Raw genomic sequence first — 27,820 nt, 5'->3', positions numbered from 1 at the left:
ACCCTTCTGGGCATCTTTGAGCAACAGCGGAATGGGAATAGGAGCAACCTATTGTGACCTATCGTGGAGAGCCAGCGTGGTGTGGTGGTTAAGAAGAAAAAGAGTTGGTTTTTATATGCTTACTTTCTCTACCACTTAAGGCTGAATCAAACCGGCTCACAATCACCTTCCCTTCCCCTCCCCACACCCTGTGGGGTAGGTGGGGCTGAGAGAGCTCTAAAGAGAGCTGTGACTAGCCCAAGGTCACCCAGCTGGCTTTGTGTGTAGGAGTGGGGGAACAAATCCCGTTGACCAGATCAGCCTCCGCCGCTCACGTGGAAGAGTGGGGAATCAAACCTGGTTCTCCAGATCAGAGTGCTGTAAGAGCGGCGGATGCTAATCTGGAGAACCGGGTTCGATTCCCCACTCTTCCACATGCAGCCTGCTGGGTGGCCTTGGGCCAGTCATGGTTCTCTCCAAACTCTCTCAGCTCCACCTTCCTCTCAAGGTGTCTGTTGTGGGGAGAGGAGGGGAAGGTGATTGTAAGTCGATTTGATTCTCCTTAAAAGGTAGAGAAAATCAGCATGTAAAATCCAACTCTTCTTCGTCTTCAAAGCACAGGCCAAGCTGACCAAACCATTCCATGTTTCCAGCTGTGGAAGAAGACATGGCGTGTAGTGGTGGTCACAGTGTTGGATCAGGACCTGGGGGATCCGGGTTCAAATCCCCTCAGAGCAAGGTTGATGCAAGGTCCACCTAACCTACCTCACAGGGATGTTGTGAGGATAAAATGAGAAAGGGAGATGGACATTTCCCTGAGCTTCTCTGGGGAGGGGTGGGCTATAAATGTCCTCGGCAGACAGATGAAGAATATGGTCTTTCGAGTGGCTCATGATGGTCTTTCCCTGACAAAGACAGAATCTGTGGAGAATCAGCTGTGAGGAGCCACAAACTGCTTGGCGTGTGTTTGACATTCATTTATAATTAATGGCAGGCCTTAAAATAAACCGGTCCTCTCAATACTATTTCAGGTTTCTACGTCTCCCCCCACCTCCGTTTTTCTTAAAGGTTAAAAGAGAGCAGGGGGCAGGGAGAAATGAGACCGATTCCTGGGCGAAAGCGGGCTGCTAAATTCAGATTGCCTTCTTGGAAGTTACGCACCTCAGCCTTGTCTAGCGTGCGTATCGAGTCCATTTTTATTCTGATTTTCTTGCCAGGAGTGTATGTAATTTTCCCTTCCCCTGTTTTTATCCTACCAACAGCCTTGTGTGGGTGGGAGAATGCGTCTCAGAAAGCATGAGTAGAGCAAAGTCACCCAGCAAAGTGGGCATTAGAAACCACGTGGAACTCCCTGCCCCAGGATGTGGTGATGGCTGCCAACTTGGAAGGTTTTAAGAGGGGAGTGGGCATGTTCCCGGAGGAGAGGGGTATTCATGGCTACGAGTTAAAATGGATACTAGCCATGATGCATCCCTATTCTCTCCAGGATCAGAGGAGCAGGCCTAATATATTAGGTGCTGTGTAACGCAGGCAGGTTAATGCTGCTGCAGTGGTCTTGCTTGTGGGCTTCCTAGAGGCACCTGGTTGGCCGCTGTGTGAACAGACTGCTGGACTTGATGGACCTTGGTCCGATCCAGCAGGGCCTTTCTTATGTTCTTATGTCTTCCTGCTCCTTGACCAACACAATACGATATGATAAAGTTTATTGTTTGTGGCCAAAGGCCATTACAATCTGTCATATAAAACATAGTCATAAATAGATCATGATGGGTAGCCGTGTTAGTCTGTCACTAGCAGTAGAAAAGAGTAGGAGTCCAGTAGCACCTTAAAGACTAACAAAATTTCTGGCAGGGTATGAGCTTTCGTGAGCCATAGCTCACTTCTTCAGATACTCACAAAAACTCACACCCTGCCAGAAACTTTCTTAGCCTTTAAGATGCTACTGGACTCATAGTCATAAGTAATAACATTAAAACAGTCCAATCAGAAAATGCTAATCATGAAATGCATTAAATGCTCCGATTAAATACGTTTTTTTGCCTGAATTTTCTTGGCTGCCAAGGCAAAGAGTGACACTCTATACGAGACAACTCTATCGGCATCTGAGAGGAGAAAGAGCAGAGTCTCTGAACCTGACAAGAGTTTAGAAAAATGGGGAGGGGCTGTGGCTCAGTGGTAGAGCATCTGCTTGGCATGCAAAAGGTCCCAGGTTCAATCCCCAGCATCTCCAGTTAAAGCAGGGGTGGGGAACCTTTTTTCCGCCAAGGGCCATTTGGATATTTATAACATCATTCGCAGGCCATACAAAATTATCAACTTAAAAATTAGCCGACTAAGCCCCAAGCAGGCAACTGCCCCAGATAACACCCCCCCAGTGCGGGCAAGCAGGCAGGCATCCAACCAGTGGCACACTCACCCACCTGGTGGCACAGGATAGTCTGTTGCACCAGCCGGGCATAGCCGTGCAGCTGCATGCCAGAGTTGCTCCTGCTCCGCATGGTCAGGGCCAGATTCTACAGCCGGCTCCTTTTACCTCTGCCTGCAGGGATGAAATGAGGACACACTGGCTAAGAACTCCCCCTCCCCCACGCACATTCTGGCCCTGCCCCCTTTAACCCCTCCATTGTCGCCACTTCGGCTCCCAGCCCTCTCGTAGTACAGAGGAATACGTTTCTCCATGGCCCGGGTGAGAAAGGGTTAACACAGTTTCTTGGGCGGTCCTAGCAGCTCCATAGCTAATGACTCTTCTGCAAGGGGGAAAAAAGGTTTCTCTTCTCGGCGAAACAAACTCACATCTGTCTTGAACAGAGGCTATTCCTGTCCGCGGGAGGGGGCAGATCATCAGTCTTAGATCCTTCTGAGTTAGAGATCTGCCAGGACCCATGAAGGGCCAGACCAAATGATTTCGCGGACCTTAAACGTCCCCCAGGCCTGACTTTTCCCACCCCTGAGTTAAAGGGACTAGGCAGGTAGGTGATGTGAAAGACCCCTGCCTGAGACCCTGGAGAGTGGCTACCGGTCTGAGTAGACAATACTGATTTTGATGGACCAAGGGTCTGATTCAGTGTAAGGCAGCTTCATGTTTTCAAGAGATTTAGGCCCTTTGAAAACACTGCAAGAAATTTAGTTCTGGGCTCTGTATCGAGAGGACAGAATAAAATATAGTGCGTGAGGCTCCCCAAATGGATGAGAGGCCCACGGTATTTGGAAGTAACGTCCAGCTAGCAAAGCCGTTGGCAAAGTCTGTAACCAGATTGAGGCGAAAGCTGTTCTAAGATTGTGGAAGGGGATAATGACCAGATATGAAGCTCTGACATGATCCCCCTCTTAAAGTATTTAAACATGGGGAGAATTTGGATTGCCTGTCTGATTGAATGCATATCAAATACATGAAGCTGCATTTTACTGAATCAGACCCTTGGTCCATCAAAGTCAGTATTGTCTACTCAGACCAGCAGCAGCTCTCCAGGGTCTCAGGCAGAGGTCTTTCACATCACCTACCTGCCTAGTCCCTTTAACTGGAGATGCTGGGGACTGAACCTGGGACCTTCTGCATGCCAAGCAGAGGCTCTACCACTGAGTCACGGCCCCTCCCCAAAATTTGTTTCCTCCCGGGATCAAACCGGGGACCTTTCGCATGTGAGGTGAACGGGTTAACCGCGACACTACGGAAACTTATGCAGCATTACACTTAAACACCCAATCACAAATAAGAGAAGAGAGAAGAAAGATCTCGTTCTCCAGTAGCATTCCTGATTTGCCTTCCCTATTTGTTTGAAGGGACACAGGCAAGGAGATGTTTGGAATAAGGGCCGGTAGTTTGAGGCTTAGTCCCAGGCTAGCCCAATCTTGTCAGATCTCAGAAGCTAAGCCCAGTCTTGGTTAGTCCCTGGATGGGAGACCACCAAGGAAGTCCAGGGTTGCTACGCAGAGGCAGCCAAACCACTTCCCTCTCTTGCCTTGGTCGGTGCAAGTCAGCTTGGACTTGACAGCCCTTTTCACCACCAGTTTGAGGCACTGTGGTGTAATGGCCTATGGAAGTTTTTTAATGGCCTATGGCTAAACAAATACTACTACTGCCTGGTTCCAATTCCCCCGCCATGGGTCATCTTGGGCCAGTCGCGCTCTGTCAGACTAACCTTCCTCACAGGGAAGGGAGAACCCACATATGTGGGCCTGAACTCTTTGCCAGAAGGGCAGGAAATAAAAAAGGTACTGGACAAATAACACCAAATTCTGTTGTCTCTTTCCCAACAAAGCTGCTCTTGCCATTTTCTTTCTTTCTTTCTTTCTTTCTTTCTTTCTCTCTCTCTTTCTCTCTTTCCCTTTCCCTTTCCCTTTCCCTTTCTTCCTTTCTCCTTCCTTCCTTTCTCCTTCCTTCCTTCCTTCCTTTCTCCTTCCTTCCTTCCTTCCTTCCTTTTTCTTTCTTTCTTTCTTTCTTTCTTTCTTTCTTTCTTTCTTTCTTTCTTTCTTTCTCTCTCTCTCTCTCTTTCTCTCTCTCTTTCCCTTTCCTTTTCCCTTTCCCTTTCTTCCTTTCTTTCTCCCTTCCCTTTCCCTTTCTTCCTTTCTTCCTTTCTCCTTCCTTCCTTCCTTCCTTCCTTCCTTCCTTTCTTTCTTTCTTTCTCTCTTTCTTTCTCTCTTTCTCTCTTTCCCTTTCCCTTTCCCTTTCCCTTTCCCTTTCTTCCTTTCTCCTTCCTTCCTTCCTTCCTTCCTTTCTCCTTCCTTCCTTCCTTCCTTCCTTCCTTCCTTCCTTTCTTTTTCTTTCTCTTTCTTTCTTTCTTTCTTTCTTTCTTTCTTTCTTTCTTTCTTTCTTTCTTTCTTTCTTTCTTTCTCTCTCTCTCTCTCTCTCTCCCTTTCCTTTTCCCTTTCCCTTTCCCTTCCTTCCTTCCTTCCTTCCTTCCTTCCTTCCTTCCTTCCTTTCTTTCTTTCTTTCTTTCTTTCTTTCTTTCTTTCTTTCTTTCTTTCTTTCTTTCTTTCTTTCTTTCTTTCTTTCTTTCCCTTCCTTCTTCCTTCCTTCTTTCCTTACTTCCTCCCTCCCTCCCCCTCTCTTCCTTCCTTCCATTTAAAATCTACTTTACTTCTGGGCCCAGAGGGCCAAGAGAGACAGAGGCTGCATTTCTCCGCCTGCTCGTATTTATTTTTCATGAAGGAGCTTAGCGAGGATGAAAATATTGTAAGGCAGGAAAGTCCAGCACAAAACAGGGAGGAGAGGAGAAGCAAGCGGCCAAGATTCTCGCCCCCCCTTTTGTTTTTGCCTTTTATATCCCAACTGCTTGGATGCGATTGGCCCTCGCCATGGCAACCCAAGACCATTTCCCAGCCTCTGATTGGTAGCAACCAACTAGCAGCAGCATCTCTGCGTTTCTTTCTCTCCCTCTGTCTCTCCCCCCCCCCCAACTCTTTGCCGTGCAAGATGGATGAAGGATCAGAGGGAGAGATGGAGCTCTTTTGTCTCCTGCCAGGGGTGGGTGGTGGGAATCCAGGGGACGAAGGGCCAGAAAGGAAACTGTGGATTTATTTATCCAGAAATATTTTTCACTCTGATTTTTTTTTTAATGGCAAAACACACACATACACATTTCTTCCCCTGCCCTACTCTAGTGGGGCTTGAGAAAGGTTACTCAGTGCTGGGCAACCCAGCAAGGAAGCTGTACACAAAAGCCAGCTGGCTGAGTGAAGCTGGCTAAATCGAGCTTTCACTGCATCGCTGGTTCCAAGCTGGTGTGTGTATGTTTGGGGGGATTAGCCAAATTCACTTGTGTGTGTGTGAAGTGCTGTCAACTCGCTTCCGACTCATGGTGACCCTATGAATCAAAGTCCTCCAAAATGTCCTATCTTTGACAGCCTTGCTCAGATCTTGCAAATTGAGGGCCGTGGCTTCTTTTATAGAGTCAATCCATTTCTTGTTGGGTCTTCCTCTTTTCCTGCTGCCTTCGACTTTTCCTAGCACGATTGTTTTTTCCAGTGACTCTTGTCTTCTCATAATATGACTAAAGTACAACAGCCTCAGTTTAGTCATTTTAGCTTCTAGGGTCTGTTCAGGCTTGATTTGATCTAGAACCCATTGATTTGGGTTTTTTTGGTAGTCCACGATGTCCGTAACACTCTTCTTCTCCAACACCACATTTCAACGGAATCTACTTTCTTCTGATCAGCTTCCTTCATTGTCCAGCTTTCACACCCATACATAGTAACGGGGAACACGGTGGCATTAATTAACTTAATCTTGGTGGCCAGTGACACATTCTTACACTTGAGAATCTTTTCTAGCTGCCCTTCCCAGTCTCAACCTCCTTCTGATTTCTTGGCTGCAGTCTCCCTTTTTGGTTGAGGATGGAGCCAAGGAATAGAAAGTCTTCCACAATTTCAATTTCCTCATTGTCAACCGTCAAGTTGTATAATTCTCCTGTAGTCATTACTTTTGTCTTTTGGATGTGTTTGTGGGGGATTAGCCAAATTAACTTAGGAGGGGTTATTACCAAGCAGAATACTGTGGTGCTCAGCTAGGACAGCTAAAGCACGACGCGTTTGCTCACCTGCCATCCGATGTCAAGGATGCCCCTCTGCTTTTTAAACAGGGCAATGAGGTGTGGAATCATAAGCAGGCAGCAATCTGACCTTAAGTAGGGCAGCATTCAGAAACCAGCAGAGGAAAGGCTCGATCTCCTCGGTGACATGGCAAATTAAAAGTCCCCATTTTCCAGCACGAAGGAATTTAGAAAATGCTGCATTTGCATTCGTTAGGAAGTTCAATGCCGTTTCCCAAGGGCGTAGCAAGGTTTTGGGATTCCTTCTTTGTTAGAGGTTTTTAAATAGAAGGGGAAAACTAGGGAAACCACCGGGTATCCCCAATCCCCAATCAGGAAGGGTCTCTGGACTTCTCTTCATTATGTGTGTGTGTGTGTTAAGTGCCATCAAGTCGCTTCTGACTCCTGGCGACCCTATGAATCAATGTCCTCCAAAACGTCCTATCCTTAACTGCCTTGCTCAGGGCTTGCAAACTGAGGGTCGTGGCTTCCTTTATAGGGTCAATCCATCTCTTGTTGGGTCTTCCTCTTTTCCTGCTGCCTTCCACTTTTCCTAGCATGATTGTCTTTTCCAGTAATGTGTCTTCTCATAATGTGACCAAAGTACGACAGCCTCAGTTTAGTCATTTTAGCTTCTCGTGTCAGTTCAGGCTTGATTTGATCTAGAACCCACTGATTTGATTTTTTGGTGGTCCACGGTATCCGTAACCCTCTCCTCCAACACCACATTTCAAAGGAATCTCTTCCTATCAGCTTTCTTCTTAGTCCAGCTTTCACACCCATACATCGTAATGGGGAATACGATGGCATGAATTGACTTGATCTTGGTGGCCAGCGACACATCCTGACACTTCAAAATCTTTTCTAGCTCCTTCATAGCTGCCCTTCCGGTCTCTTATCTCCTTCTGATTTCTTGCAAAGATAAGCAACCCCAAAGCCCCTGCTGGTGACACCGGTTTGCAGGAGTTGCGTGAGCATATCTACTGCTCTTGCGTGAAATGTGTCTTGTAGGCTGTGGCTCTGAACGTGCAGAGCCAAACAGCCAGCGACGTTTTCTCAAGTCGGCCTTAGGGAAACCATTGCCGAATCTCCAAACAAGCCTTCTGTGCCTCCCACTCTGATGCAAAGAGACAGCGAGAATCCAGTTCAGGACTCTGGAGGAGAACGCCACATCTTTATCAGCCTGGCAAAAGTGATAAGTTTTGGGGGAAATGCGCCCATTTGATCTTTCCATTTGTGTACCTGTCGATTGGTTTGAACAGTGAGGCGGTAGATGTGAAGGAGATCTGTATGGTGCAGGAACGAACTCGTGTTCAAAGGTGCCGGAGGAATGACACCGAATTTATGACCCTCTTCAAAACTGAGGATGCAATTCGAGTTCAAACCCCAACCCTACTCTCCTAGAGCCAGCCTGGTGTAGTGGTTAAGAGCGGTGGTTTGGAGCGGGGGACTCTGATCTGGAGAACCAAGCCGCTGCCGACCTGAGTAGACAATACTGACTTCGACGGACCAAGGGACTGATTCAGTATAAGGCAGCTTCATGCGTTCATATTGTGCAGAGAGAAAGGGAAGGCAATTGTAAGCCGGTTTGAATCGCCTTAAAGGTAGAGAAAATCGGGGTATGAAAACCAACTCTTCTTCTGACCTGGATGGCCCAGGCTAGCCAGATCTTGTCAGATCTTGGAAGCTAAGCCCTGGCTAGTACTTGGATGAGAGACCAAGTCCAGGGTTGCTCCGCAGAGGCAGGCAATGGCAAACCACCTCTGAACATCTCTTGCCTTGAAACCCCATTGGGGGGGTGGCCTGAAGTTGGCCAGGACTTTACTTTTGAGTTCATGTCATTTGGATTTCTGAGGTTCCTTCACTGCCGCTGGCAGGGGCTGAACTCGTTTTGAGTTGCAAACACATTCAGGGCTGCCATGAAATTGCTCCGCTCCCCGTTGCACCTCCTATGGAAACAGGGTTGTCTGTCGGAAGATTTGATAGTTGCTAATGAATTTCCTTTTTTCCCATTACTGGAGAGCCTGGGGCGTCATTTTTTCTATCGGTTCCCTCCCTGCCTCTTCCCCTGTAGCCGGAATGGGCCTGTAAGTTACACACCCAATCAAATCTTGCTTTTCTGATCATATAGCCCCTTAGATTCACAGCAACACAGGGTTGCCAGCTTTGGGTTGGGAAATTCCTGGGTATTTGGTTCCTTCCCTGTTCCTCCCCTCTCCAAGCAGAGCTGAGACCAAATGCCTCACTGTGGTCTGACCAGTGCAGGGATCAGATAAAGATGGTGAAGATGGGCGGGGGAACACTGATGAAGGGGTTTCATAATGGGCATTAGGGGTGCCAGCTCTGTGTTGGGAAATACCTGAAGATTTTAGGGGTGGGGCCTGAGGAGAGCAGGGTTTGGGGAGGGGAGGGACTTAGATGGGGTATAATGCCATAGAGTCCACCTTCCAAAGCGGCCATTTTTTCCCAGGTGAACTGATCTACTAGTAACAACGGATACTAGTCATGATGCATCCCTATTCTCTCCAGGATCAGAGGAGCATGCCTGTTATTTTAGGTGCTTTGGAGCACAGGCAGGATAAATGCTGCTGCAGTCGTCTTGTTTGTGGGGCTTCCTAGAGGCACCTGGTTGGCCACTGTGTGAACAGACTGCTGGACTTGATGGACCTTGGCCTGATCCAGCAGGGCCTTTGTTATGTTCTTACGATCTCTGCCGGCTGGAGATCAGTTGTGATAGTGGGAGATCTCCAGCCACCACCTGGAAGTTAAAACGTAAGGAAAACAGCACAAGGCTCACAACTTACAAACTCACAATACTAATTATAGCAAATCGCTGCAAATTTTATAACGACACCAAAGAATTACAAATAACACCAGTGTCGTTATAAACTTTGCAGCAATTTGCTATAATTAGTATTGCCAGTTTGTACATTGTGAACCTTGTGCGGTTTCCCTTAAGTTTGACTTGCTGACAATACAGCACAATTTTTCATTTTTCCAGCCTTACCACCTGGAGGTTGGCAACTTGGCTTTGGCCCCTGGAAAACCTGTCCGCGACAAAACCAGAAACGAGGATCTAATCGACCAGATTGCATTTCCACCCGATGTATTTTTTAAAAAAACCCTTTATGGTGGGGAAAACTGAGTCAGCCTCATTCGGGTAGGTTGGGTAGGTGGGATAACGCTGTTTGGGTGACTCGTTAAAAAACCTTTTGAAAATGTCAGTACAACTTAAGTAATAAATAGATGGTCTGTGATGTCAGTGTATGGGGCTCAGTCCTTTTTATAGGCTCGTGCTGTCGTTTCTCAAAGAGGGTTTGTTTTTCCTTTTGAAAACCATACGATGTGGGTTTTTTTTTTTTTTAAATGTTAAATAGCAATGCAAATCTGGGAAGACCCCTCCAATGCCTCTGGGGGGATTTTCACCCTGCCTGATATCAACATAATCAGATGTTATTCCCCTGAATATATGAAGCTGCTTCACACCAAACCGTTTATCCCTCTAGTTCAGTATTGTCTACTCAGACTGGCAGCTGCTGTCCAGCATCTCAGGCAGAGAAGGGTTTTTCCCAGCGCCTGCCTGCCCCGTCCGTGAGCTGGAGATATGGGGGACTGAACATGAGTGCGAAGCATGCCCTGTCCCCCTGAATCATGGCCCTTCCCTTGAAAACTGGACACTCCAGAATCAGTCTCCTAGGAAAGCAAGCTAGAGGACTGGAGTTTGCAGTGTTTGGGGGGAGGAATTGTTTCATTGCAAAGACACAGGTTGAGCAGGTGGAATGCAAGCACGCCGTCCGACCAGGCTCGTCCCACTGGGTCAGATATTACAACTGTCCACGAGGATCTTAAAAAAAATAAAATTATATTGTTTTTATAGAACCCATACAATTCATACACTTCACACATTCCTTTAAACTCCATATCCACAACAAGATCCTCCTCAAATGGCAAACAGAGCAGAGCTAATGTGTTCTATAACAGTTCGTGCATTTCTTATTAATCTGAACTCACATTATATTCTTTACTAAAACAAATACATAAACCTGTCTTCTCTAACTTACATTAAATCTAGATTATTTATCTTCGTCTCTAATTGTGTTGACTTAAAACTTTGGTACTCCTAAATATAACTAATAATCAATATTTATGAACTATCATTCAAACCAGACATTTTCCCTTATCAAATCTAGTGTCTATTATTATTTATATACATATTTACCTTTGTTGTCATCAAACTCTTTAATGCTAATTAAAATCGAAGTAAATACATCTCTCTCTCTCTCTGTGTGTGCGTGCATATATATATATATTTCTATACAGTTAGACACACACACACACACACACACACACATATCTATCTATCTATCTATCTATCTATCTGTCTGTCTGTCTGTCTGTCTGTCTGTCTATCTATCTATCTATCTATCTATCTATCTATCTATCTATCTATCTATCCACAAGGATCTTATTGCCCCAGGTATGTGGATTCTTTGAAGAACCTACTGCGCCATTTGAGAAGACCCCCATTCCAGGGTTGCCAGGTTCCCCCCTTGCCACCGGTAGGGAATGGGGGTAGGGTTGCCAGATCCAGGTTGTAAAACTCCTGGAGATTTGGGGATGGAGCCCGGGGAGGACAGGGACCACAGTGGGGTACAATGCCATAGAGTTCACCCCCTCAAAGCATCCATTTTCTCCAGAAGTCTGGAGATGAGCTGTAATTCCGGGGGATCCCCAGGTCCCACCTGGAGGATGGCATCCCTGCCCCATTGAGCTTTCCAAAGGTAGACTAGCTGACCAGGGCTGGGGAGGAATTTGGGAAGCAGCTATCCGTAAGAAGCTACGCACTCCAATCCTCTGTCCACAAGCATTCGTCCCCAATAGCCTGGCTGTTTTTACTGTCCACCAGAAACATCTTTAAGTAGCTGCCTCCAAACGGGTACCAAACTGCTTTTTCCTCCTGCTGGAGAGCCAGCGTGGTGTAGTCCTTAAGAGCGGTGGTTTGGAGCGGTGGACTCTGATCTGGTGAACCAGCTTCATTTCCCCACTCCTCCACATGAAGCCTGCTGGGTGACCTTGGTCCAGTCACAGTTCTCTCTGAACTCTCTCAGCCCCACCTACCTCACAAGGTGTCTGTTGTGGGGAGGGGAGGGGAAGGTGATTTTAAGCCGGTTTGATTGTTCCTGAAGTGGTAGAGAAAGTCGGCATATGAAAACCAACCCTTCTTCTTCCTCTTGGAGCAAAGAATAGAGTTTTTAATTATAGCCTGCAAAAATTAAAAATATCGATCCCCCCCAAAAAAAATCTTTTTATGGAGTGGGATCGGGTGAAATATGATGGTTTCCATCCACAGTGAATTTGACTGCAGGTGGATAACGTGGCTTGGAAAGTGGTTTCGAAAGGGAGGGGCCCAGGTGCAGAGCGCCGGCTTTGAATGTGGAAGGTCCCGAGTTCAATCCCCCACACCTCCAGTTGAAGGATCTCCAGTAGCAAGGCCTTGGTCTGTCTGAGATCCTGGAGAGCTTCTTGCCAATCTGACTATACTGTAGTGAGCAGGGTGTAGCCAATGTCTGACTCCGCGTCAGGAAGCTTCATATTTTTAAAACTAAGAAACTTAATATCCGGATTGGTTCTCGTAGGTTATCCGGGCTGTGTAACCGTGGTCTTGGTATTTTCTTTCCTGACGTTTCGCCCTTGCCCACCTTGTGGAAATTGCGCAGTTACAGTTTGCCGTCATTCTTTGTGTGGCTTGATTATTGGTCCATGCTGTCGGAGGCCGCGACACGCCTAATCTGGCGTTTGCCCAACAAACCTCCCCGCCCTTCCGCCCGGCCTGCAATCTACAAGCCACCTGGCATGGATTTTAAATCCGAAGCAATGACTTGTAGGCCTTTTGTTGGTTGGCACTTTGCGTGTTACTGAACATGTGCAGAGTGATAAAGGCAATTGCCTCGCCTGGGAATGCCGAGGAAAGCTTTGCCAATCGGAAGAGGCGCTTTGCCATTATTGTTGATGCTAATGAGGAGGAGGAGGAGGAGGATAATAATGCCCATCGCCACTTTGGAGCCAGGAAGGCATTTTCTTCCGAGCCTGATTGGCAGGGATCCTGGAGGGTTTTTTGTTGTCATCTTCTGGGCATGTAGGGGTCACTGGGGGCGTGTGGGGAAGGTAATTGTAAATTTCCTGCATTGTGCAGGGGGCTGGACTAGATGACCCCGGGGGTCCCTTCCAATTCTTTGATGCTGATGATAATGCGGATCGCCACTTTGGGGTCAGGGAGCAATTTCCCTCCAGGCCAGATTGGCCAGGGATCCTGGAGGGGTTTCTTTGCCATCTTCTGGGCGGGAAGTAGAGGTCACTGGAGGTGTGGGGGGGAGGTAGTTGTGAATTTCCTGCATTGTGCTGGGAGGTTGGACCCTGGTGGTCCCTTCCAACTCGATGATTCGAATAATAATAATGATAAAAACAACAACAACAACAACAATAATACCGATTGTCACTTTGGGGCCAGGAAGCAATTTTCCTTCCTCCAGGCCAGTTTGGCCAGGGATCCTGGAGGGTTTTTGTTGCCATATTCTGGGCATGGAGTAGGGGGTCACTGGAGTAGTAGTAGTAATAGTAATACTACTACTACTGTTATTATTATTATTAGTAGTAATAATAATAATAATAGCACCCTTGGTTTGGCGTTTTTTGCCTCCTGGATGCTGGACCTCAGTGGTAGAGCCTCTGCTTGGCATGCAGAAGGTCCCAGGTTCAATCCCTGGCATCGCCAGTTAAAGGGACCAGGCAAGGAGGTGATGGGAAAGACCTCCGCCTGAGACCCTGGAGAACCACTGCCGGCCTGAGTAGAAAGTACTGACTTGGATGGACCGAGGGTCTGATTCAGTATAAGGCAGCTTCATGTGTTCATGTGTTCATGTGACCTTTGGGGATCTCATGTAGCAGATCTGTTTGAGATGGGGGGGAGTTGGACTAGATGACCTTGGTGGTCCCTTCTAACTCAATGATGATAGTAGTAGTAGTAGTAGTAACAACAATAATAATAACAATAGGACCCTTGGTCTGGCGTTCTTTGCTCCTGGATGCTGGACCTTTGGGGATCTCTTGTAGCAGATCTGTTTGAGATCAAGAGGGGTTGGACTAGATGACCCTTTTGGTCCCTTCCAACTCAAGGATGATAATACCGGTAATAATAGTAATAATAACAAGAGCACCCTTGGTCTGGCGTTCTTTGCCTCCTGGATGCTGGCCCTTTGGGGGTCTCTTGTAGCAGATCTGTTTGAGATGGGGGGGAGTTGGACTAGATGACCTTGGTGGTCCCTTCCAACTCAATGATGATGATAGTAGTAGTAGTAGTAGTAACAACAACAATAATAACAAGAGCACCCTTGGTCTGGCGTTCTTTGCCTCCTGGATGCTGGCCCTTGGGGGTCTCTTGTAGCAGATCTGTTTGAGATGGGGGGAGTTGGACTAGATGACCTTGGTGGTCCCTTCCAACTCAATGATGATGATAGTAGTAGTAGTAGTAGTAGTAACAACAACAATAATAACAAGAGCACCCTTGGTCTGGCGTTCTTTGCCTCCTGGATGCTGGCCCTTTGGGGGTCTCTTATAGCAGATCTGTTTGAGATGGGGGGGAGTTGGACTAGATGACCTTGGTGGTCCCTTCCAACTCAACGAGAATAATAATAATAGTAATTGTAATAACAACAGCAATAATAACAAGAGCACCCTCGGTCTGGCGTTCTTTGCCTCCTGGATGCTGGCCCTTGGGGGTCTCTTGTAGCAGATCTGTTTGAGATCAAGGGGGGTTGGACTAGATGACCTTGGTGGTCCCTTCCAACTCAACGAGAATAATAATAATAGTAATTGTAATAACAACAGCAATAATAACCAGAGCACCCTCGGTCTGATGTTCTTTGCCTCCTGGATGCTGGCCCTTGGGGGTCTCTTCTGGCAGACCCGTTTGCGATCAGCCTCCCCCCGCCACCCCCCCTCCCCGTCGCTGGCGCTCCTTCGCCCCCCCCCCCGGTCCTCCGGAGCCTCTGAAGCCGACTGGTGGGAGACAAAGCCCGGCCCGCCTTGCGGAGGGTCTCGTCGGCGGGGCGGCCAGGAATGAGGAGCCCGGGGGGGCGTCCGGCTGGGCCCCCCGCCTCCCCTGAAGACCGTGAGTCCCCCCCCCCGCCCGGGGTCTTTGGGGGCATCTTCTGGGTCTACCTTTTAGGGGGGGCTGGAAGACCCGGCCGTCTAAGCGAGCAGGTGCCCAGGTGTGGGGCAGATGGGGGAGGGACAGGTGCCATCTGCCCGGGGGAGGGGTGGAGGAAAGTGGGGGGAGGGGACGACCCCCCCTTTGGGGGTTGCTGCAGGGGTGGGGGGGGGCGAGAGGGGGCGAGAGAAGGCGGAGGGGAGGGGGCTGGAGGGAGGAGGAGGGGGAGACAAAGAAAGGGGGCGAGACAAAGAGGAGGGGGAGACAAAGGGAAGGGGTGGAAAGGGCTGGGGGGGGGCGATCCGGGGGGTCCGGAGGGTTGCGGGCGTGGGGAGGGGGCGATCGGACTGCTTGGCGGGGGGGGGGGCAGGTGGCATCTTTTGTGTCAGAGAGAAGAAAGAGCAGGACCCCCCCCTCCAAGCACACCTTTGCCACTTATTTTGGGAGATGCTACTAAAGAGCAGGTGCGTTGAGCAAGGCCAGGTTGTAAAGCCACAGTGGCTGTTGGTACTTACAGAGCACTCTGCACGCGCTCAGGGGCGCTCCCCTTTATTATTTCATAAGGTTTTTTTTGGGGGGGGGCATGAGCTCAGGCGCCTCTTGATCCGGATCCCGTTGTGGGTTACTCGAGAGGTTGCGTGTGGTCAGTAGAGGGGAGAGGTTCCCTTCGAGATTTGGGTTCAGGGGAGGCAGGAAGGGTTGAACAGCCTCTCCAGGCTCCCCCATAGCCGTTTGCCTTGAGCTATTGAAGAGAGCCTCCATGTTCAGAGGTAGGATATCTCGGAGGTGGGAAGGTGGGGACCAGACAAAGGATCACCTTCCTAGGGGCGAGCGAGGAGGGGGGGAGCCTCTGTCCAAGGCTGAGCGCCCAGCTGGAGGGACCTTTTCGGATGCAGTCAGCGTTTTTTTTTAACACAAAGGCCGGAGAATGACAGATTGATGTTTCCGAGATGCGTGGCAACCCTGGACTTCCTTGGCGGTCTCCCATCCAAATACTGACCAGGGCTGACCCTGCTTAGCTTCCGAGATCGGACAAGATCAGGATATCCTGGGCCATCCAGGTCAGGGCAAGAGACCTTCCGAGGTGGTTTTGCCATCGCCTGCCTCTGCCGAGCCACCCTGAACTGCTTAGGTGGTCTCCCATCCAAGGACTAAGCAGGGCAGTGGTTTCGGTACAGGCTGAAATGGATTTAAAACATGCTCAGAGTAGCCGTGTCCCATCGGATCCAGAGTCCGGCATTCTTCTCCCCCCCACCACCACCAAGGTTATACGTCAGGCTTGAAGGCAGCAAACCTTCCCAGCCTCTGGCCTTCGGAGGGGAACTGCCTCTGTCCAAGGAGGTTCTGTTCAGCTCTCATTTATTTATATTTACTTATTTTGAAAATGTTGCATTCTCATTTTTCTCCCGAACGTCTCGGGACCCAAGCTTAAAAGAGCCAGGCTATGATCGCCTGGCCATGTTCTTTGTTCACCCCAGGCAAGCAGGCGGGTGGCTGCTTGCAAGCCCGGTGGTGAGGTTTGGCGCCGGTGTCTCTGATGCTCCCAGCCAACGTGGTGTAGTGGTTAAGAGTGGCAGACTCTAATCTCGAGAATCTGTTTTGATTCCCCTCTCCTCCACATGAGTGGCGGACTCTAATCTGGAGAACCGGGTTCAATTCCCCGCTCCTCCACATGAAGCCAGCTGGGTGACCCTGGGCTAGTCACAATTCTCTCTGAATTCTCTCAGCCCCACCTACCTCACAAGGTATCTGTTGTGGGGAAAGGAAGGAAAGGTGATTATAAGATGCTTTGAAGAAGGAGGAGTTGGTTTTTATTTGCTGACTTTCTCTACCACTTAAGGAAGAATCAAACCATCTTACAATCACCTTCCCTCCCCACAACAGACACCCTGTGAGGTAGGTGCGGCTGAGAGAGTTCAGAGAGAACTGTGACTAGCCCAAGGTCACCCAGCCGGCTTCATGTGTGAGAGTGGTGAAACCAACCCGGTTCCCCAGATTAGCGTCCGTCGCTCATGTGGAGGAGTGGGGAATCGAACCCAGTTCTCCAGATTAGAGTCCTCCGCTCCAAACCACCGCTCTTAACCACTACACCACACTGGCTCTCAGTTCTTCCATAAGTGGTAGAGAAAGTCGGCATATAAAAACCAATTCTTCTTCTTCTTCTTCCTCCTCCTCTCCCTCCTTCTGCCCGTCCCCAGTCTATGGAGGAGCTGAAAATGTCCGGATCGGTAGCATCCTACGATCAACTGGTGAGGCAGGTGGAGGCGCTGAAAAAGGAGAACACGCATCTCCGTCGGGAACTGCAGGACAACTCCAATCACCTGTCCAAACTGGAAAATGAGACTTCAGACATGAAGGTGAGGAACTGGAAGAGGGTACTGGGGAGACCACCCACACACTGGTCAATACTGTGATAGGTAACTAGGTTTCTAGATGTATTTTATTAGAAAATACATTATCTTAGAAAATACATTATCTTGCTCAACCAGTTACTCCATAAGTAATGATTCAAGCTTTGAATTGAGAAATTCCTTTTTATTGTAGAAACTTCAGTATAAAAATATAAGGGTAAAACACACACACACACACACAAAATACACAAACGCACAAAAGTGAGCCCCGTGGCACAGAGTGGTAAGCTGCAGTACTGCAGTCCAAGCTCTGCTCACGACCTGAGTTCGATCCCGACGGAAGTCGGTTTCAGGCAGCCGGTTCAAGGTCGACTCGGCTTTCCATCTTTCCGAGGTCGGTAAAATGAGGACCCAGCTTGCTGGGGGTAAAGGGAAGATGACTGGGGAAGGCACTGGCAAATCACCCCATAAACAAAGTCTGCCTAGGAAACGTTGGGGTGTGACGTCACCCCATGGGTCAGGAATGACCCGGTGCTTGCACAGGGGACCGTTACCTTTAAAACACAAAAAGCACATCAGTTACAAATATATGAAAGTTACATTGTAGGAACAAACCTAACATAATATTATAATGTTTAAACAGATCTGTTCAGTAAAAATTACAGTAGAAACACCAAGTTCATATACCTCTGGATGGGCCATGCCGCTGGGGAAGATTCTTTAGACAGACAGACAGCATTGCAGCATAGTCTGTGCTAAAGAACTCCCAATTACTGAACAATCTCTAACCCCTTATATACTTTTTTTCCATGGGAACCCTTCATCTGTGAATATCTATTACAATCTTCTCACTGAATCTCTTCCAAGATTTAAAACTATCTCATAACAAAATTCATCCTTCAGATTTCTCGACAAGGTTGACTGATATAGATATACATGTGTGTGTGTGTGTGTGTGTGTGTGTGTTAAGTGCCGTCAAGTCGCTTCCGACTCATGGCGACCCTATGAATCAATATCCTCCAAAATGTCCTGCCTTTAACAGCCTTGCTCAGATCTTACAAATTGAGGGTCGTGGCTTCCTTTATAGAGTCAATCCATCTCTTTTTGGGTCTTCCTCTTTTCCTGCTGCCCTCCACCTTTCCTAGCATGATTGTCTTTTCCAGTGACTCTTGTCTTCTCATAATGTGACCAAAATACGATAGCCTCAGTTGAGTCATTTTAGCTTCTAGGGTCAGTTCAGGCTTGATTTGATATATATAACCCACTGATTTGTTTTTTTGGTGGTCCACGGTATCCGTTAACACTCTCCTCCAACACCACAGATATACATAGCTAGATAATAAAATTGTCACTGTTAAACCAATTAATCACAATAGGAAGAGAAGGTTACATAGGAAATGTGGGAAACAAGGCTACTTAACTCAGTGTAATCCATTTCCGTTACCCCCCCCCCCATCAAAAGGTTTAAAGGGATGAGAGATTTCATGTTCTTATCTTTGTTTTTTATAAGCGAAGGCCGCATTGGCAGAGCGCTCAAACTCACTCTGCTTCTGCCTAACTGGTAACCTTCAGTGAAATCTAAACATTGCCTCATTGTACATGCCAGGTTCCCGGCAGGAGATTCACTTTAATTAACATACGTTGCAATCATTTGATATAATTTTTGTCTATATGTGCCTAGGTGTAGAAAAAAAAGGAGGGGAATAAAACCCAACCTAAAAACAGCTGGGTACCCAAGGTTGGGTGAAAAGAATATATATATAAGTCTATGTATAAATACTGAAAGTATAATTTATTAGAAGCGCTATGTAAAAGTTAAAATTATTTAAAAGCATTAAAATAGCACAATGGCATTTCCTGAGGTTGATGACTGTAACCACATACCATACTCGTTTCGGCCTATGGGGCCTTCATCAGTGGTTAATTAAAATCCTTTCTTAAGCCTGCACACATACACAGAAATACATTAATGAATACAAATACAAACAGTTCAAACCCAACCAGGCATGTGTAGGTTGTCTGAAAAGACAGAACAGTAATGGGTTAGTTACCATCTATTTGAGAGCCCATTATATAAGTCTTGAAAGAGACGTTTGAAAAATACTTACAAATTCTATTCCCAATTACTCAAACATCTGGTATAATAGGTTCTAGTTGTAATACTGTAAAACATAATTATACAGATTGTAATCCTCAATTAAAAAAAAAACAAATCAGTGGGTTATAGATCAAATCAAGCCTGAACTGACCCTAGAAGCTAAAATGACTAAACTGAGGCTGTTGTATTTTGGTCACGTCATGAGACGACAAGAGTCACTGGAAAAGACCGTCATGATAGGAAAAGTTGAGGGCAGCAGGAAAAGAGGAAGACCCAACAAGAGATGGATTGACTCAATAAAGGAAGCCACAGCCTTCAATTTGCAAGATCTGAGCAAGGCTGTCAAAGATAGGACATTTTGGAGGACTTTCATTCATAGGGTCGCCATTCATTTCATTCATAGGGTTGGAAGCGACTTGATGGCACTTAACACACACACAATCCTCAATTCATTATTAATCCAACTTGAATAGTTACTTTGCTATGTATATTAAATATACCAATGTATAAACACATACCTGGTTAGTATAAGTCTCTCATATACTATGTGTTCAGGTATCAACCTAGTAAAGCAGTGTCAACATTGCCTCCTTGTACATGCCAGGTTCCCGGCAGGAGATTCACTTTAATTAACATACGTTGCAATCATTTGATATAATTTTTGGCTGTATGTGCCTAGGACCACTACAACACACCAGAGCGCAGACATTTGTGCCGGGGCCTACAAACGGCCCTAGAATGCTGTTGGGTCTGGCGCCTGCCCCGCCTGACAATACTTATCCCCTTATGTTTGTACAGAAAACAGAATCCCCGTCATCCAGCATCCCTGTCTAAGCTCGGGCGAGGCCTTTCTGAATAACCATCTCTGCATCTCACAAGCAGGGAATCTGGCAGTGGGAGCAGCGTTTTGAGAACCTTGGCTTTTGTGGGGAGAGGAAGGGAAGGTGATTGTAAGCCGGGCTGAGACTTCTTAAAGGTAGAGAAAATCAGGCCGCACCTGGAGTCCTGTGTGCAGTTCTGGAGGCCTCACTTCAAAAAGGACGTGGACAGAATGGAGCAGGTGCAGAGGAGAGCGATGAGGAGGATGCGGGGCCCGGAGACCGAGCCCTGCGGGGAAAGGTTGAGGGAGCTGGGAATGTCCAGTCTGGAGAAGAGGAGGTTGAAGGGGGACACGATTCCTCTCTTGAAGTCTTTGAAGGGCTGTCACTCAAGAGGGCAGGGAGCTGTTCCTGTTGGCAGCAGAGGAGAGGACTCGCAATAATGGGTTTAAATTGCAGGCGGAAAGGTACCAGCTGGATATTAGGAAAAATATTTTTTACAGTAAGAGTTGTTCGACAGTGGAATCAGCTACCTGGGGAGGCGGTGAGCTCCCCCTCTCTGGCAGTCTTCAAGCAGAGGCTGGACAAGCACTGGTCAAGGATGCTCTAGGCGGATCCTGCATTAATCAGGGGGTTGGACTAGATGGCCTCTATGGCCCCTTCCAACTCTATGATTCTAGGAGGTAAAAACCAACTCTTCTTCTTCTTCTTCTCCGCATCAGGAAGTCCTGAAGCATTTGCAGGGCAAACTGGAGCAGGAGGCCAAAGTGATGGTGTCTTCAGGGCAGGTGGAGGTCCTGGAGCAGCTGAAAGGTGAGTGGATGCCTAGAAGGGCTTTGTGCAGATGCCGCAGTTCCGCAGAAATCTAGGCAAACCCCGCCCCCAGAGGTTTGGTGCTGGGAACCGATCAGCATCCAGCTTACACTTGAGGGAGGAAGAACCAAGTTTCTAATCCTTAAACTAGATTGTAAATTCTGCTTGAAAGGTCGGACCAGAACCAACGGGTTGAAATTAAATCAAAAGAATTTCTGTCTAGACATTAGGAAGAATTTTCTAACAGAGTGGTGGAACAGGCTTCCTGGGGAGGTGGTGAGTTGTCCTTCCCTGGAGGTTTTTAAGCAGAGGCTAGATGGCCATCTGTCAGCAATGCTGATTCTATGACCTTAGGCAGATCATGAGAGGGAGGGCATCTTGGCCATCTTCTGGGCATGGAGTATGGGTCACTGGGGGTGTGGGGGGGGAGGTAGTTGTGAATTTTCTGCATTGTGCAGGGGGTTGGACTAGATGACCCCTGGTGGTCCCTTCCAACTCTATGATTGAGATATGGTTGTGTGCAGCAGAGAAATTACAGAGGGTGGGGGGAACGGTGTATGACAAACTGGGCGAGGGACACAGGAATATGGAACAGACAATTTGGACTCCCCCCACCATCTTCTATTCAGAATTATTTCTCGGAGCTGATTCCCCCCCCCCCCCCGACCAGCTTTCTCCTCTAATTGATAATCAGCCATTCTCAAGATTGGGTGCTTCCGCATTGAAATTTTACTCCTGCTTCGTATCAAAAGCAGAGTGGGTTTAGGGGGGACCGTCCACCCAATGTCATACCCATCACTTCCCATGGTTTGTCTCACTTCGCTGTGATCTTTTGGGAAAGATCACAGTCAAACCGTATTGTAGGCTGTGAAGATGGGAAAGGGCTCCCCCCCCCCCGTTCCTGCCCACATCAGCACTATTTTCCTGACTTCCTTCCCCACACCAATGGAGGGCTCTTTTGTATTTAAAAAAATATCAGAAATGGACACATCACTATGGCATAATAACAATCTAGCCACTAGATCCTCTGAATTCCCAGCGTTTATATTTAAAAGTGGAATGCCTTTTCTCTTATATCTCTGCAATGAAAGGGGCCAGAGACTTACTTAAAAGAATGAAAACTAGGGATTCAGAGAATTCCTGCTTCTCCTATGATGTGCTTCCTCCCCTACCTGCCGTCCTCCTCCTCGTTCTTCTCTAGCTCTACAAATGGACATTACCAGCTTGTACAGCCTGAAATTCCAGCCGCCGGCCCTCGTCCCCGAGCCCGTGTGCCCGGGACACAGCGCCGAGGAGAGCCCTGCCCACTCGTCCACGCTTCAGAGGAAAGAGAGCCTGGGAGACCTGAGCCGGGCCACCCTCCGGCTCCTGGAGGAGCTGGACCGAGAGAGGTAAGTAACGGAGGGGGTCGTAGGGGCTGACGGGCCTTCCTGAAGCCTGTTATATTAGGTGCTGTGGAACGCAGGCAGGATGCTGCTGCTGCAGTTGTCTAGTTTGGGGGCTTCCTAGAGGCACCTGGTTGGCCGCCGTGTGAACAGACTGCTGGACCTGATGGGCCTGGATCTGATCCAGCAGGGTTTTTCTTATGTTCTTATGAACCTGGGACCTTTGGCATGCAAAGGCAGTGCCCACCGATTCTTTTTGGCCATCCCTCTCTCCACCCCCTTGGGTCTTCATCTGTTTTTCTGTCTGTCCCCACCTGCAAATTCCTTCCTTCTCTGATTGCTGTTCCCCCTGCTCCCAGGTGCTTTCTGCTGAGCGAGATTGAAAAGGAGGAGAAAGAGAAACTGTGGTATTACACGCAGCTCCAGAGCCTCTCCAAACGCCTGGATGAGCTCCCTCAAGTGGAGACGGTGAGCTGCCCGCTTGCGCGTCAGGGGGCTCAGGCCCAAAGACGGAACGCGGATTCTCCGGTCCTGATCCCGGGGCAGGGGTGGGGCTCACCCGCTCTGCAGAAGCAAAAAAGATGGCAGCCGGACAAAATCTAGAAACAAACTAGGTTTCAGGCCTTTTATGCATGGCTGTTTCGCTCGCCGTCACCCCTCCAACCACTTCGGGTCTTTGTGTTGATTATGCATGGCGTTTCCGACCGTCAGAGGTCGCCTCGCTCTCCCCCCTGCCTTTCCCCACGTTTTGCCCAGGTTTTCAGGGACATGTTTTATCTCGAATTTGAAAACGCGGGCAAAATGCAGGGAAATGCAGGGGAAGATGCAACCTCTGATGGTCAGAAATGGCATGCATAATCAACAAAAAGTCGTCGGAGGGGTGACCACGAGGGAAACAGACATGCGTAAAAGGCCTCAGGGTTCTAACGGTCACTTCTTCTTTTCTTTTTTTAATTAATTTCCCCCCTACAAATAAACATGAAAAGAACACTACATAGATTTACACAGACCCCAAAAAAAAGATAACAAGACTACATAGACCAAAGAAAAAAGCCATGCATGAACTTCATTTGCTAACCCAATGGGGGCTTCACTGTGTTTGTGTGTTAAGTGCCGTCAAGTCGCTTCCGACTCATGGCGACCCTATGAATGAAAGTCCTCCAAAATGTCCTATCTGTGACAGCCTTTCTCAGATCACTACATTCCATTAAATTCTCTGCTCATTGAAACAAAAAAATATTGGTTTACCTAATTAAATTACTTATATTACAATCAGAGGTTTTCCCGAAATAAAGTAACAAGTTTCCCCACGCCTTACTAAATTCTTCCTTCACCTTACAACCTTGAATTACTCTGATATTAGAAGTACTTTTTTTCCAAAATCATAAACATTTTTATTTTCTGTCGCCACCTGTCCAACGTAATATTTTCTGCTGTTTCCCAATTTGCACAAAAGTAAAAACTCACAATCACTGTTAATCTGTATTGGCAATAAAGAAACAGTGCAGGCTAACTATATCAAAAACATGTATTCAGTGAAAAGTGCAAACATCAACATACACATACAACAGTGCTAACATCAACAGTGATATCTATCTAAGGCAGTGGTTCCCAACCTTTTTTTGACCAGGGACCACTAGGACTTTTTTGTTCGGTTCAGGGACCCCAAGGTTCAAAATAAAAATTCTGAGAATTTGAAAATAAACTTTAATCATAACTGTTAGTTAAACATTAAACTTAGAATAATATCTGAATATATATATATATTATAATAGAGAACTTTTAATTGAAAATATTAATTTATTATGGGTTTATAACTTTGTTTCGCGGGCCTTAATTTAGTTCTCGCGGACCCCTGGGGGTCCACGGACCCCTGGTTGGGAACCAGTGATCTAAGGGATACAAAAAAATGTATATATACACAAGCCGTTCACAATGTGGCAGCAATGATACATAAGCACAATGGCTGTCTCCAACGAGACTGAGAAAGTTCATACAAAAAGTCCAAAGTCAATAGCTTAATAAGCCAACGTTTGAAGGAACAAAGTCGCTGCTCCAGAAGCTTGTAGACGAATGAAAAGAAAGAGAGGAAACGCTATCCCGGATATTCTTAGCGCTTTCACCATACGCTTGGCTTCATCAGCCTGAAAATGTTAATATTATACAAGGGTTTATACATATTGCAATGCCGCCTTCTCAAAAAAAGACTACTGAATAAGTGACTGTATTTAATATATCTTACCTCAACAATAGAGGTTAAAGCCCACAAGTGTGTAATCCTTCAAGGAGGTTCTTCAAATGAATCCAAAGATTTCAAAATATATTTTTTATTTTGTCTTTTTAGTTTTATTTTCAGCTCCCAAAAATAAAAATAAAAAGACAAAATAAAAAATATATTTTGAAATCTTTGGATTCATTTGAAGAACCTCCTTGAAGGATTCAGTCCCCGGCTCTTGCTATTAAAAGATCTCACCGAGCGGACGTTGAGAGAGACCTCTCTCTGCCTGAGGTCCTGGGCAGCCTATACCAGTTGTAGCAGATGCTACCAGGCTAAGTGGACCAAAGAGGTTCTGACTTGGTATAAGTAGGGTTGCCAACCCTGGGTTGGGAAATTCCTGGATGTTTTGAGGGTGGAGCATGGGGAGGGGAGAGACCCCAGCAGGTTATAATGCCGTAGAATCCAATCTCCAAAGTGTCCATTTTCTTCAGGGAAACTGATCTCTATAGACTGGAGATCAGTTGTCATTCTGGGGGATCTCCAGGCACCACCTGGAGGCTGGCAACCCTAGGCATAAGGCACCTTTGCATGTCTCGGCTAAAGAGAATATGCCGAGGAGGTTTGAACTTTGGACGGGCCTCATCCGAAGCCAGGAGGGACCAGCCTGCAGATCGGCCCCGGCGTCTCTAATCCTGCCTCCCGCTTCCCCGCCCTGCCCAGTTCTCTATGCAGATGGACCTGATCCGCCAGCAGCTGGAATTCGAAGCCCAGCACATCCGCATGCTCATGGAGGAGCGTTTCGGGACAACCGACGAGATGGTACAAAGAGCGCAGGTGAGGAGGGATGAGAAAGCATGGCAGGTGGTGTAGCGGTTGAGTGGTGGTTTGGAGCGGTCGACTCTGATCTGGAGAACCGGGTTTGATTCCCCCACTCCTCCACATGAGCGGCGGAGGCTAATCTGGTGAACCAGGTTGGTTTCCCCACTCCTCCACACAAAGCCAGCCGGGCGACCTTGGGCTAGTCACCGCTCTCTCAGTCCCACCTACCTCACAGGGTGACTGTTGTGGGGAGGGGAAGGTGACTGTAAGCCGGTTTGATTCTTCCTTAAGTGGTAGAGAAAGTCGGCATATAAAAACCAACTCTTCTTCTTCTTCTTCTACATTAAAAGGGGCGGGGCAGGGCCATCTTAACGCATGGGCCCGATGGGCGCTTGCCCGGGGGCCCCACGAGCATAGGGGCCCTAAGCTAATCTGTGTATGTTAAGTGACTTGCCATAAATAAATACTATTATCAACCATTTACTTTTTATTCCTGTGAGTGGTTGTCGTAGGGGCCCCAGCACACTGGTTTGCCCAGGGGCCCATAATGCTGTTAAGACAGCCCTGGGGCGGGGGCAAAAGAAAAGACCCCTTTAGCTGTGTGCCAAAGCACAACATAAAGGGTTGGGATGGGATGGAACATGACTTTGAAATTGGGGACCAAACAAGCAGCCCCCTTTGCCCATCCCTGGAAGGAATCTGGCCGCTCTGAGACCTCGAGAATTCACTCTGTTTGCAGATCAGAGTATCTCGGCTGGAACAGATCGACAAGGAATTGATGGAAGCCCAAGATAAGGTGCAGCAGGCAGAACCCCAGGTAAGAGCTGTGTCCAGGTGCTAGAAAACGAGTGTGTTTGTGTGTGTGCGTGGCGGGGGGGAACAGTCAGAAAAAAGTGTTGAGCATCTAGCCCTGGGAGCAGCGGAGGAAACTCCAGGGCGAACTCCCTTGGTATTCATCTGAATTTTCAAACCCCGTTGTCTCTTGGTGCGCGTTTGTGGCGCGCCGTGGCATGGATTGCTCATACATCCCCCACCCCCGCCGCGACGTCCCAGTTATCTGCTACAGTATAGAGGTCCTGTATAGATTTTGTTGTTGTCGTTGTTAAAAAAAAGAAAAGGAAAAAAGCATAGCGTGATCCAGGAATATATCTCTTGCACAAAAAATTCCAGGGCACATCGGTCAGGATGTATCAGAGGAGCAGGCCTATTATATTGGGTGCTGTGGAACGCAGGCAAAATAAATGCTGCTGCAGTGGTCTTGTTTGGGGGCTTCCTGGAGGCACCTGGCTGGCCACTGTGTGAACAGACTGCTGGACTTGATGGACCTGGGTCTGATCCAGCAGGGCCTTTCTTATGTTCTTATGGAGGACGGGGCTATCCACGGCTACTAGTCAAAATGGATACTAGTCATGGTGCATCCTTATTCTCTCCAGGATCAGAGGAGCATGTCTAATCTATTAGGTGATGTTGGACACAGGTGGGACAATGCTGCTGCAGTCGTCTTGCTTGTGGGCTTCCTGGAGGCACCTGGTTGGCCGCTGTGTGAACAGAGTGCTGGACTTGATGGGCCTGGGTCAGATCCAGCGGGGCTTTTTCCTTATGTTCTTATGGAGGACGGGGCTATCCACGGCTACTAGTCAAAATGGATACTAGTCATGGTGTATCCTTATTCTCTCCAGGATCAGAGGAGCATGTCTAATCTATTAGGTGATGTTGGACACAGGTGGGACAATGCTGCTGCAGTGGTCTTGCTTGTGGGCTTCCTGGAGGCACCTGGTTGGCCGCTGTGTGAACAGACTGCTGGACGTGATGGGCCTGGGTCGGATCCAGCGGGGCTTTTTCCTTATGTTCTTATGGAGGACGGGGCTATCCACAGCTACTAGTCAAAATGGATACCAGTCATGATGTGTACCTATTCTCTCCAGGATCAGAGGAGCAGGCCTAATATATTATGGTCTTCCCCCCCACCCCAACAAAAGAACTGGCATAATCCGAAAAGAGGCTGCTTGACTTGGCTGCTGCTGGTTTCCTGGGGGAGGGAAGGGAGAGAGAAAGAGCGGGCTGATGCTAATGATTCCCGGCACCCAGAGGGAGCTGCGCGCCGCACTGGAAGTAATTCTCTTGCCAACTGCAGCTTGTTCTGCAAAGAATAGCAGGGCTCCCTTATGTTGCCTGTGTGGCAGAATCCGTCTGCAGGCAAGACATCAACCCCTCGCGAGCCTCAAAATCTGCCTGTGGGGTTTGCTGCAGGGTGCGGGAAAAGGCAGGCGGCTTTTGAGCGTCCGGCCCATTTGATCCCAACGCAACTTCTGTCAGTCAGTGAAAGCAGTGGTTGAACACATGAACACATGAAGCTGCCTTATACTGGATCAGACCCTCGGTCCATCAGTGTCAGTATGGTCTACTCAGACCCGCAGCGGCTCTCCAGGCCTCAGGCAGGGGTCTTTCCCATCACCTACTTGCCTAGTCCCTTTAACTGGAGATGCCGGGGATTGAACCTGGGACCTTCTGCATGCCAAGCAGATGCTCTACCACTGAGCCACGGCCCCTCCCCAGCCTTTGTTCGCAAGTGTACCCCTTGGCTGCCCATTTCTATAAATTGTACC

The 27,820-nt window shown here is 48.0% G+C and overlaps 1 protein-coding gene across 1 annotated transcript in view; it reads left to right on the top strand.

The window, feature by feature from the left end:
- The first annotated feature begins 16,913 nt into the window (after nt 1-16,913).
- APC2 (APC regulator of WNT signaling pathway 2) overlaps nt 16,914-27,820 on the top strand; it is a 32,328-nt gene continuing 21,421 nt past the window's right edge. The window contains exons 1-6 of the mRNA XM_056844112.1: nt 16,914-17,069; nt 20,702-20,792; nt 21,994-22,183; nt 22,537-22,645; nt 25,116-25,229; nt 25,954-26,031. Coding sequence (XP_056700090.1) covers nt 16,914-17,069; nt 20,702-20,792; nt 21,994-22,183; nt 22,537-22,645; nt 25,116-25,229; nt 25,954-26,031 — 738 coding nt within the window. The remainder of the gene's footprint in view (nt 17,070-20,701; nt 20,793-21,993; nt 22,184-22,536; nt 22,646-25,115; nt 25,230-25,953; nt 26,032-27,820) is intronic.

The sequence above is a fragment of the Euleptes europaea genome, chromosome 2 (assembly GCF_029931775.1).
Source record: "Euleptes europaea isolate rEulEur1 chromosome 2, rEulEur1.hap1, whole genome shotgun sequence".
In the NCBI taxonomy this organism is placed as follows: Eukaryota; Metazoa; Chordata; class Lepidosauria; order Squamata; family Sphaerodactylidae; genus Euleptes; species Euleptes europaea.
The sequence above is the reverse complement of the archived record's forward strand: the minus strand, read 5'-3'. Positions and strand labels throughout refer to the sequence as shown.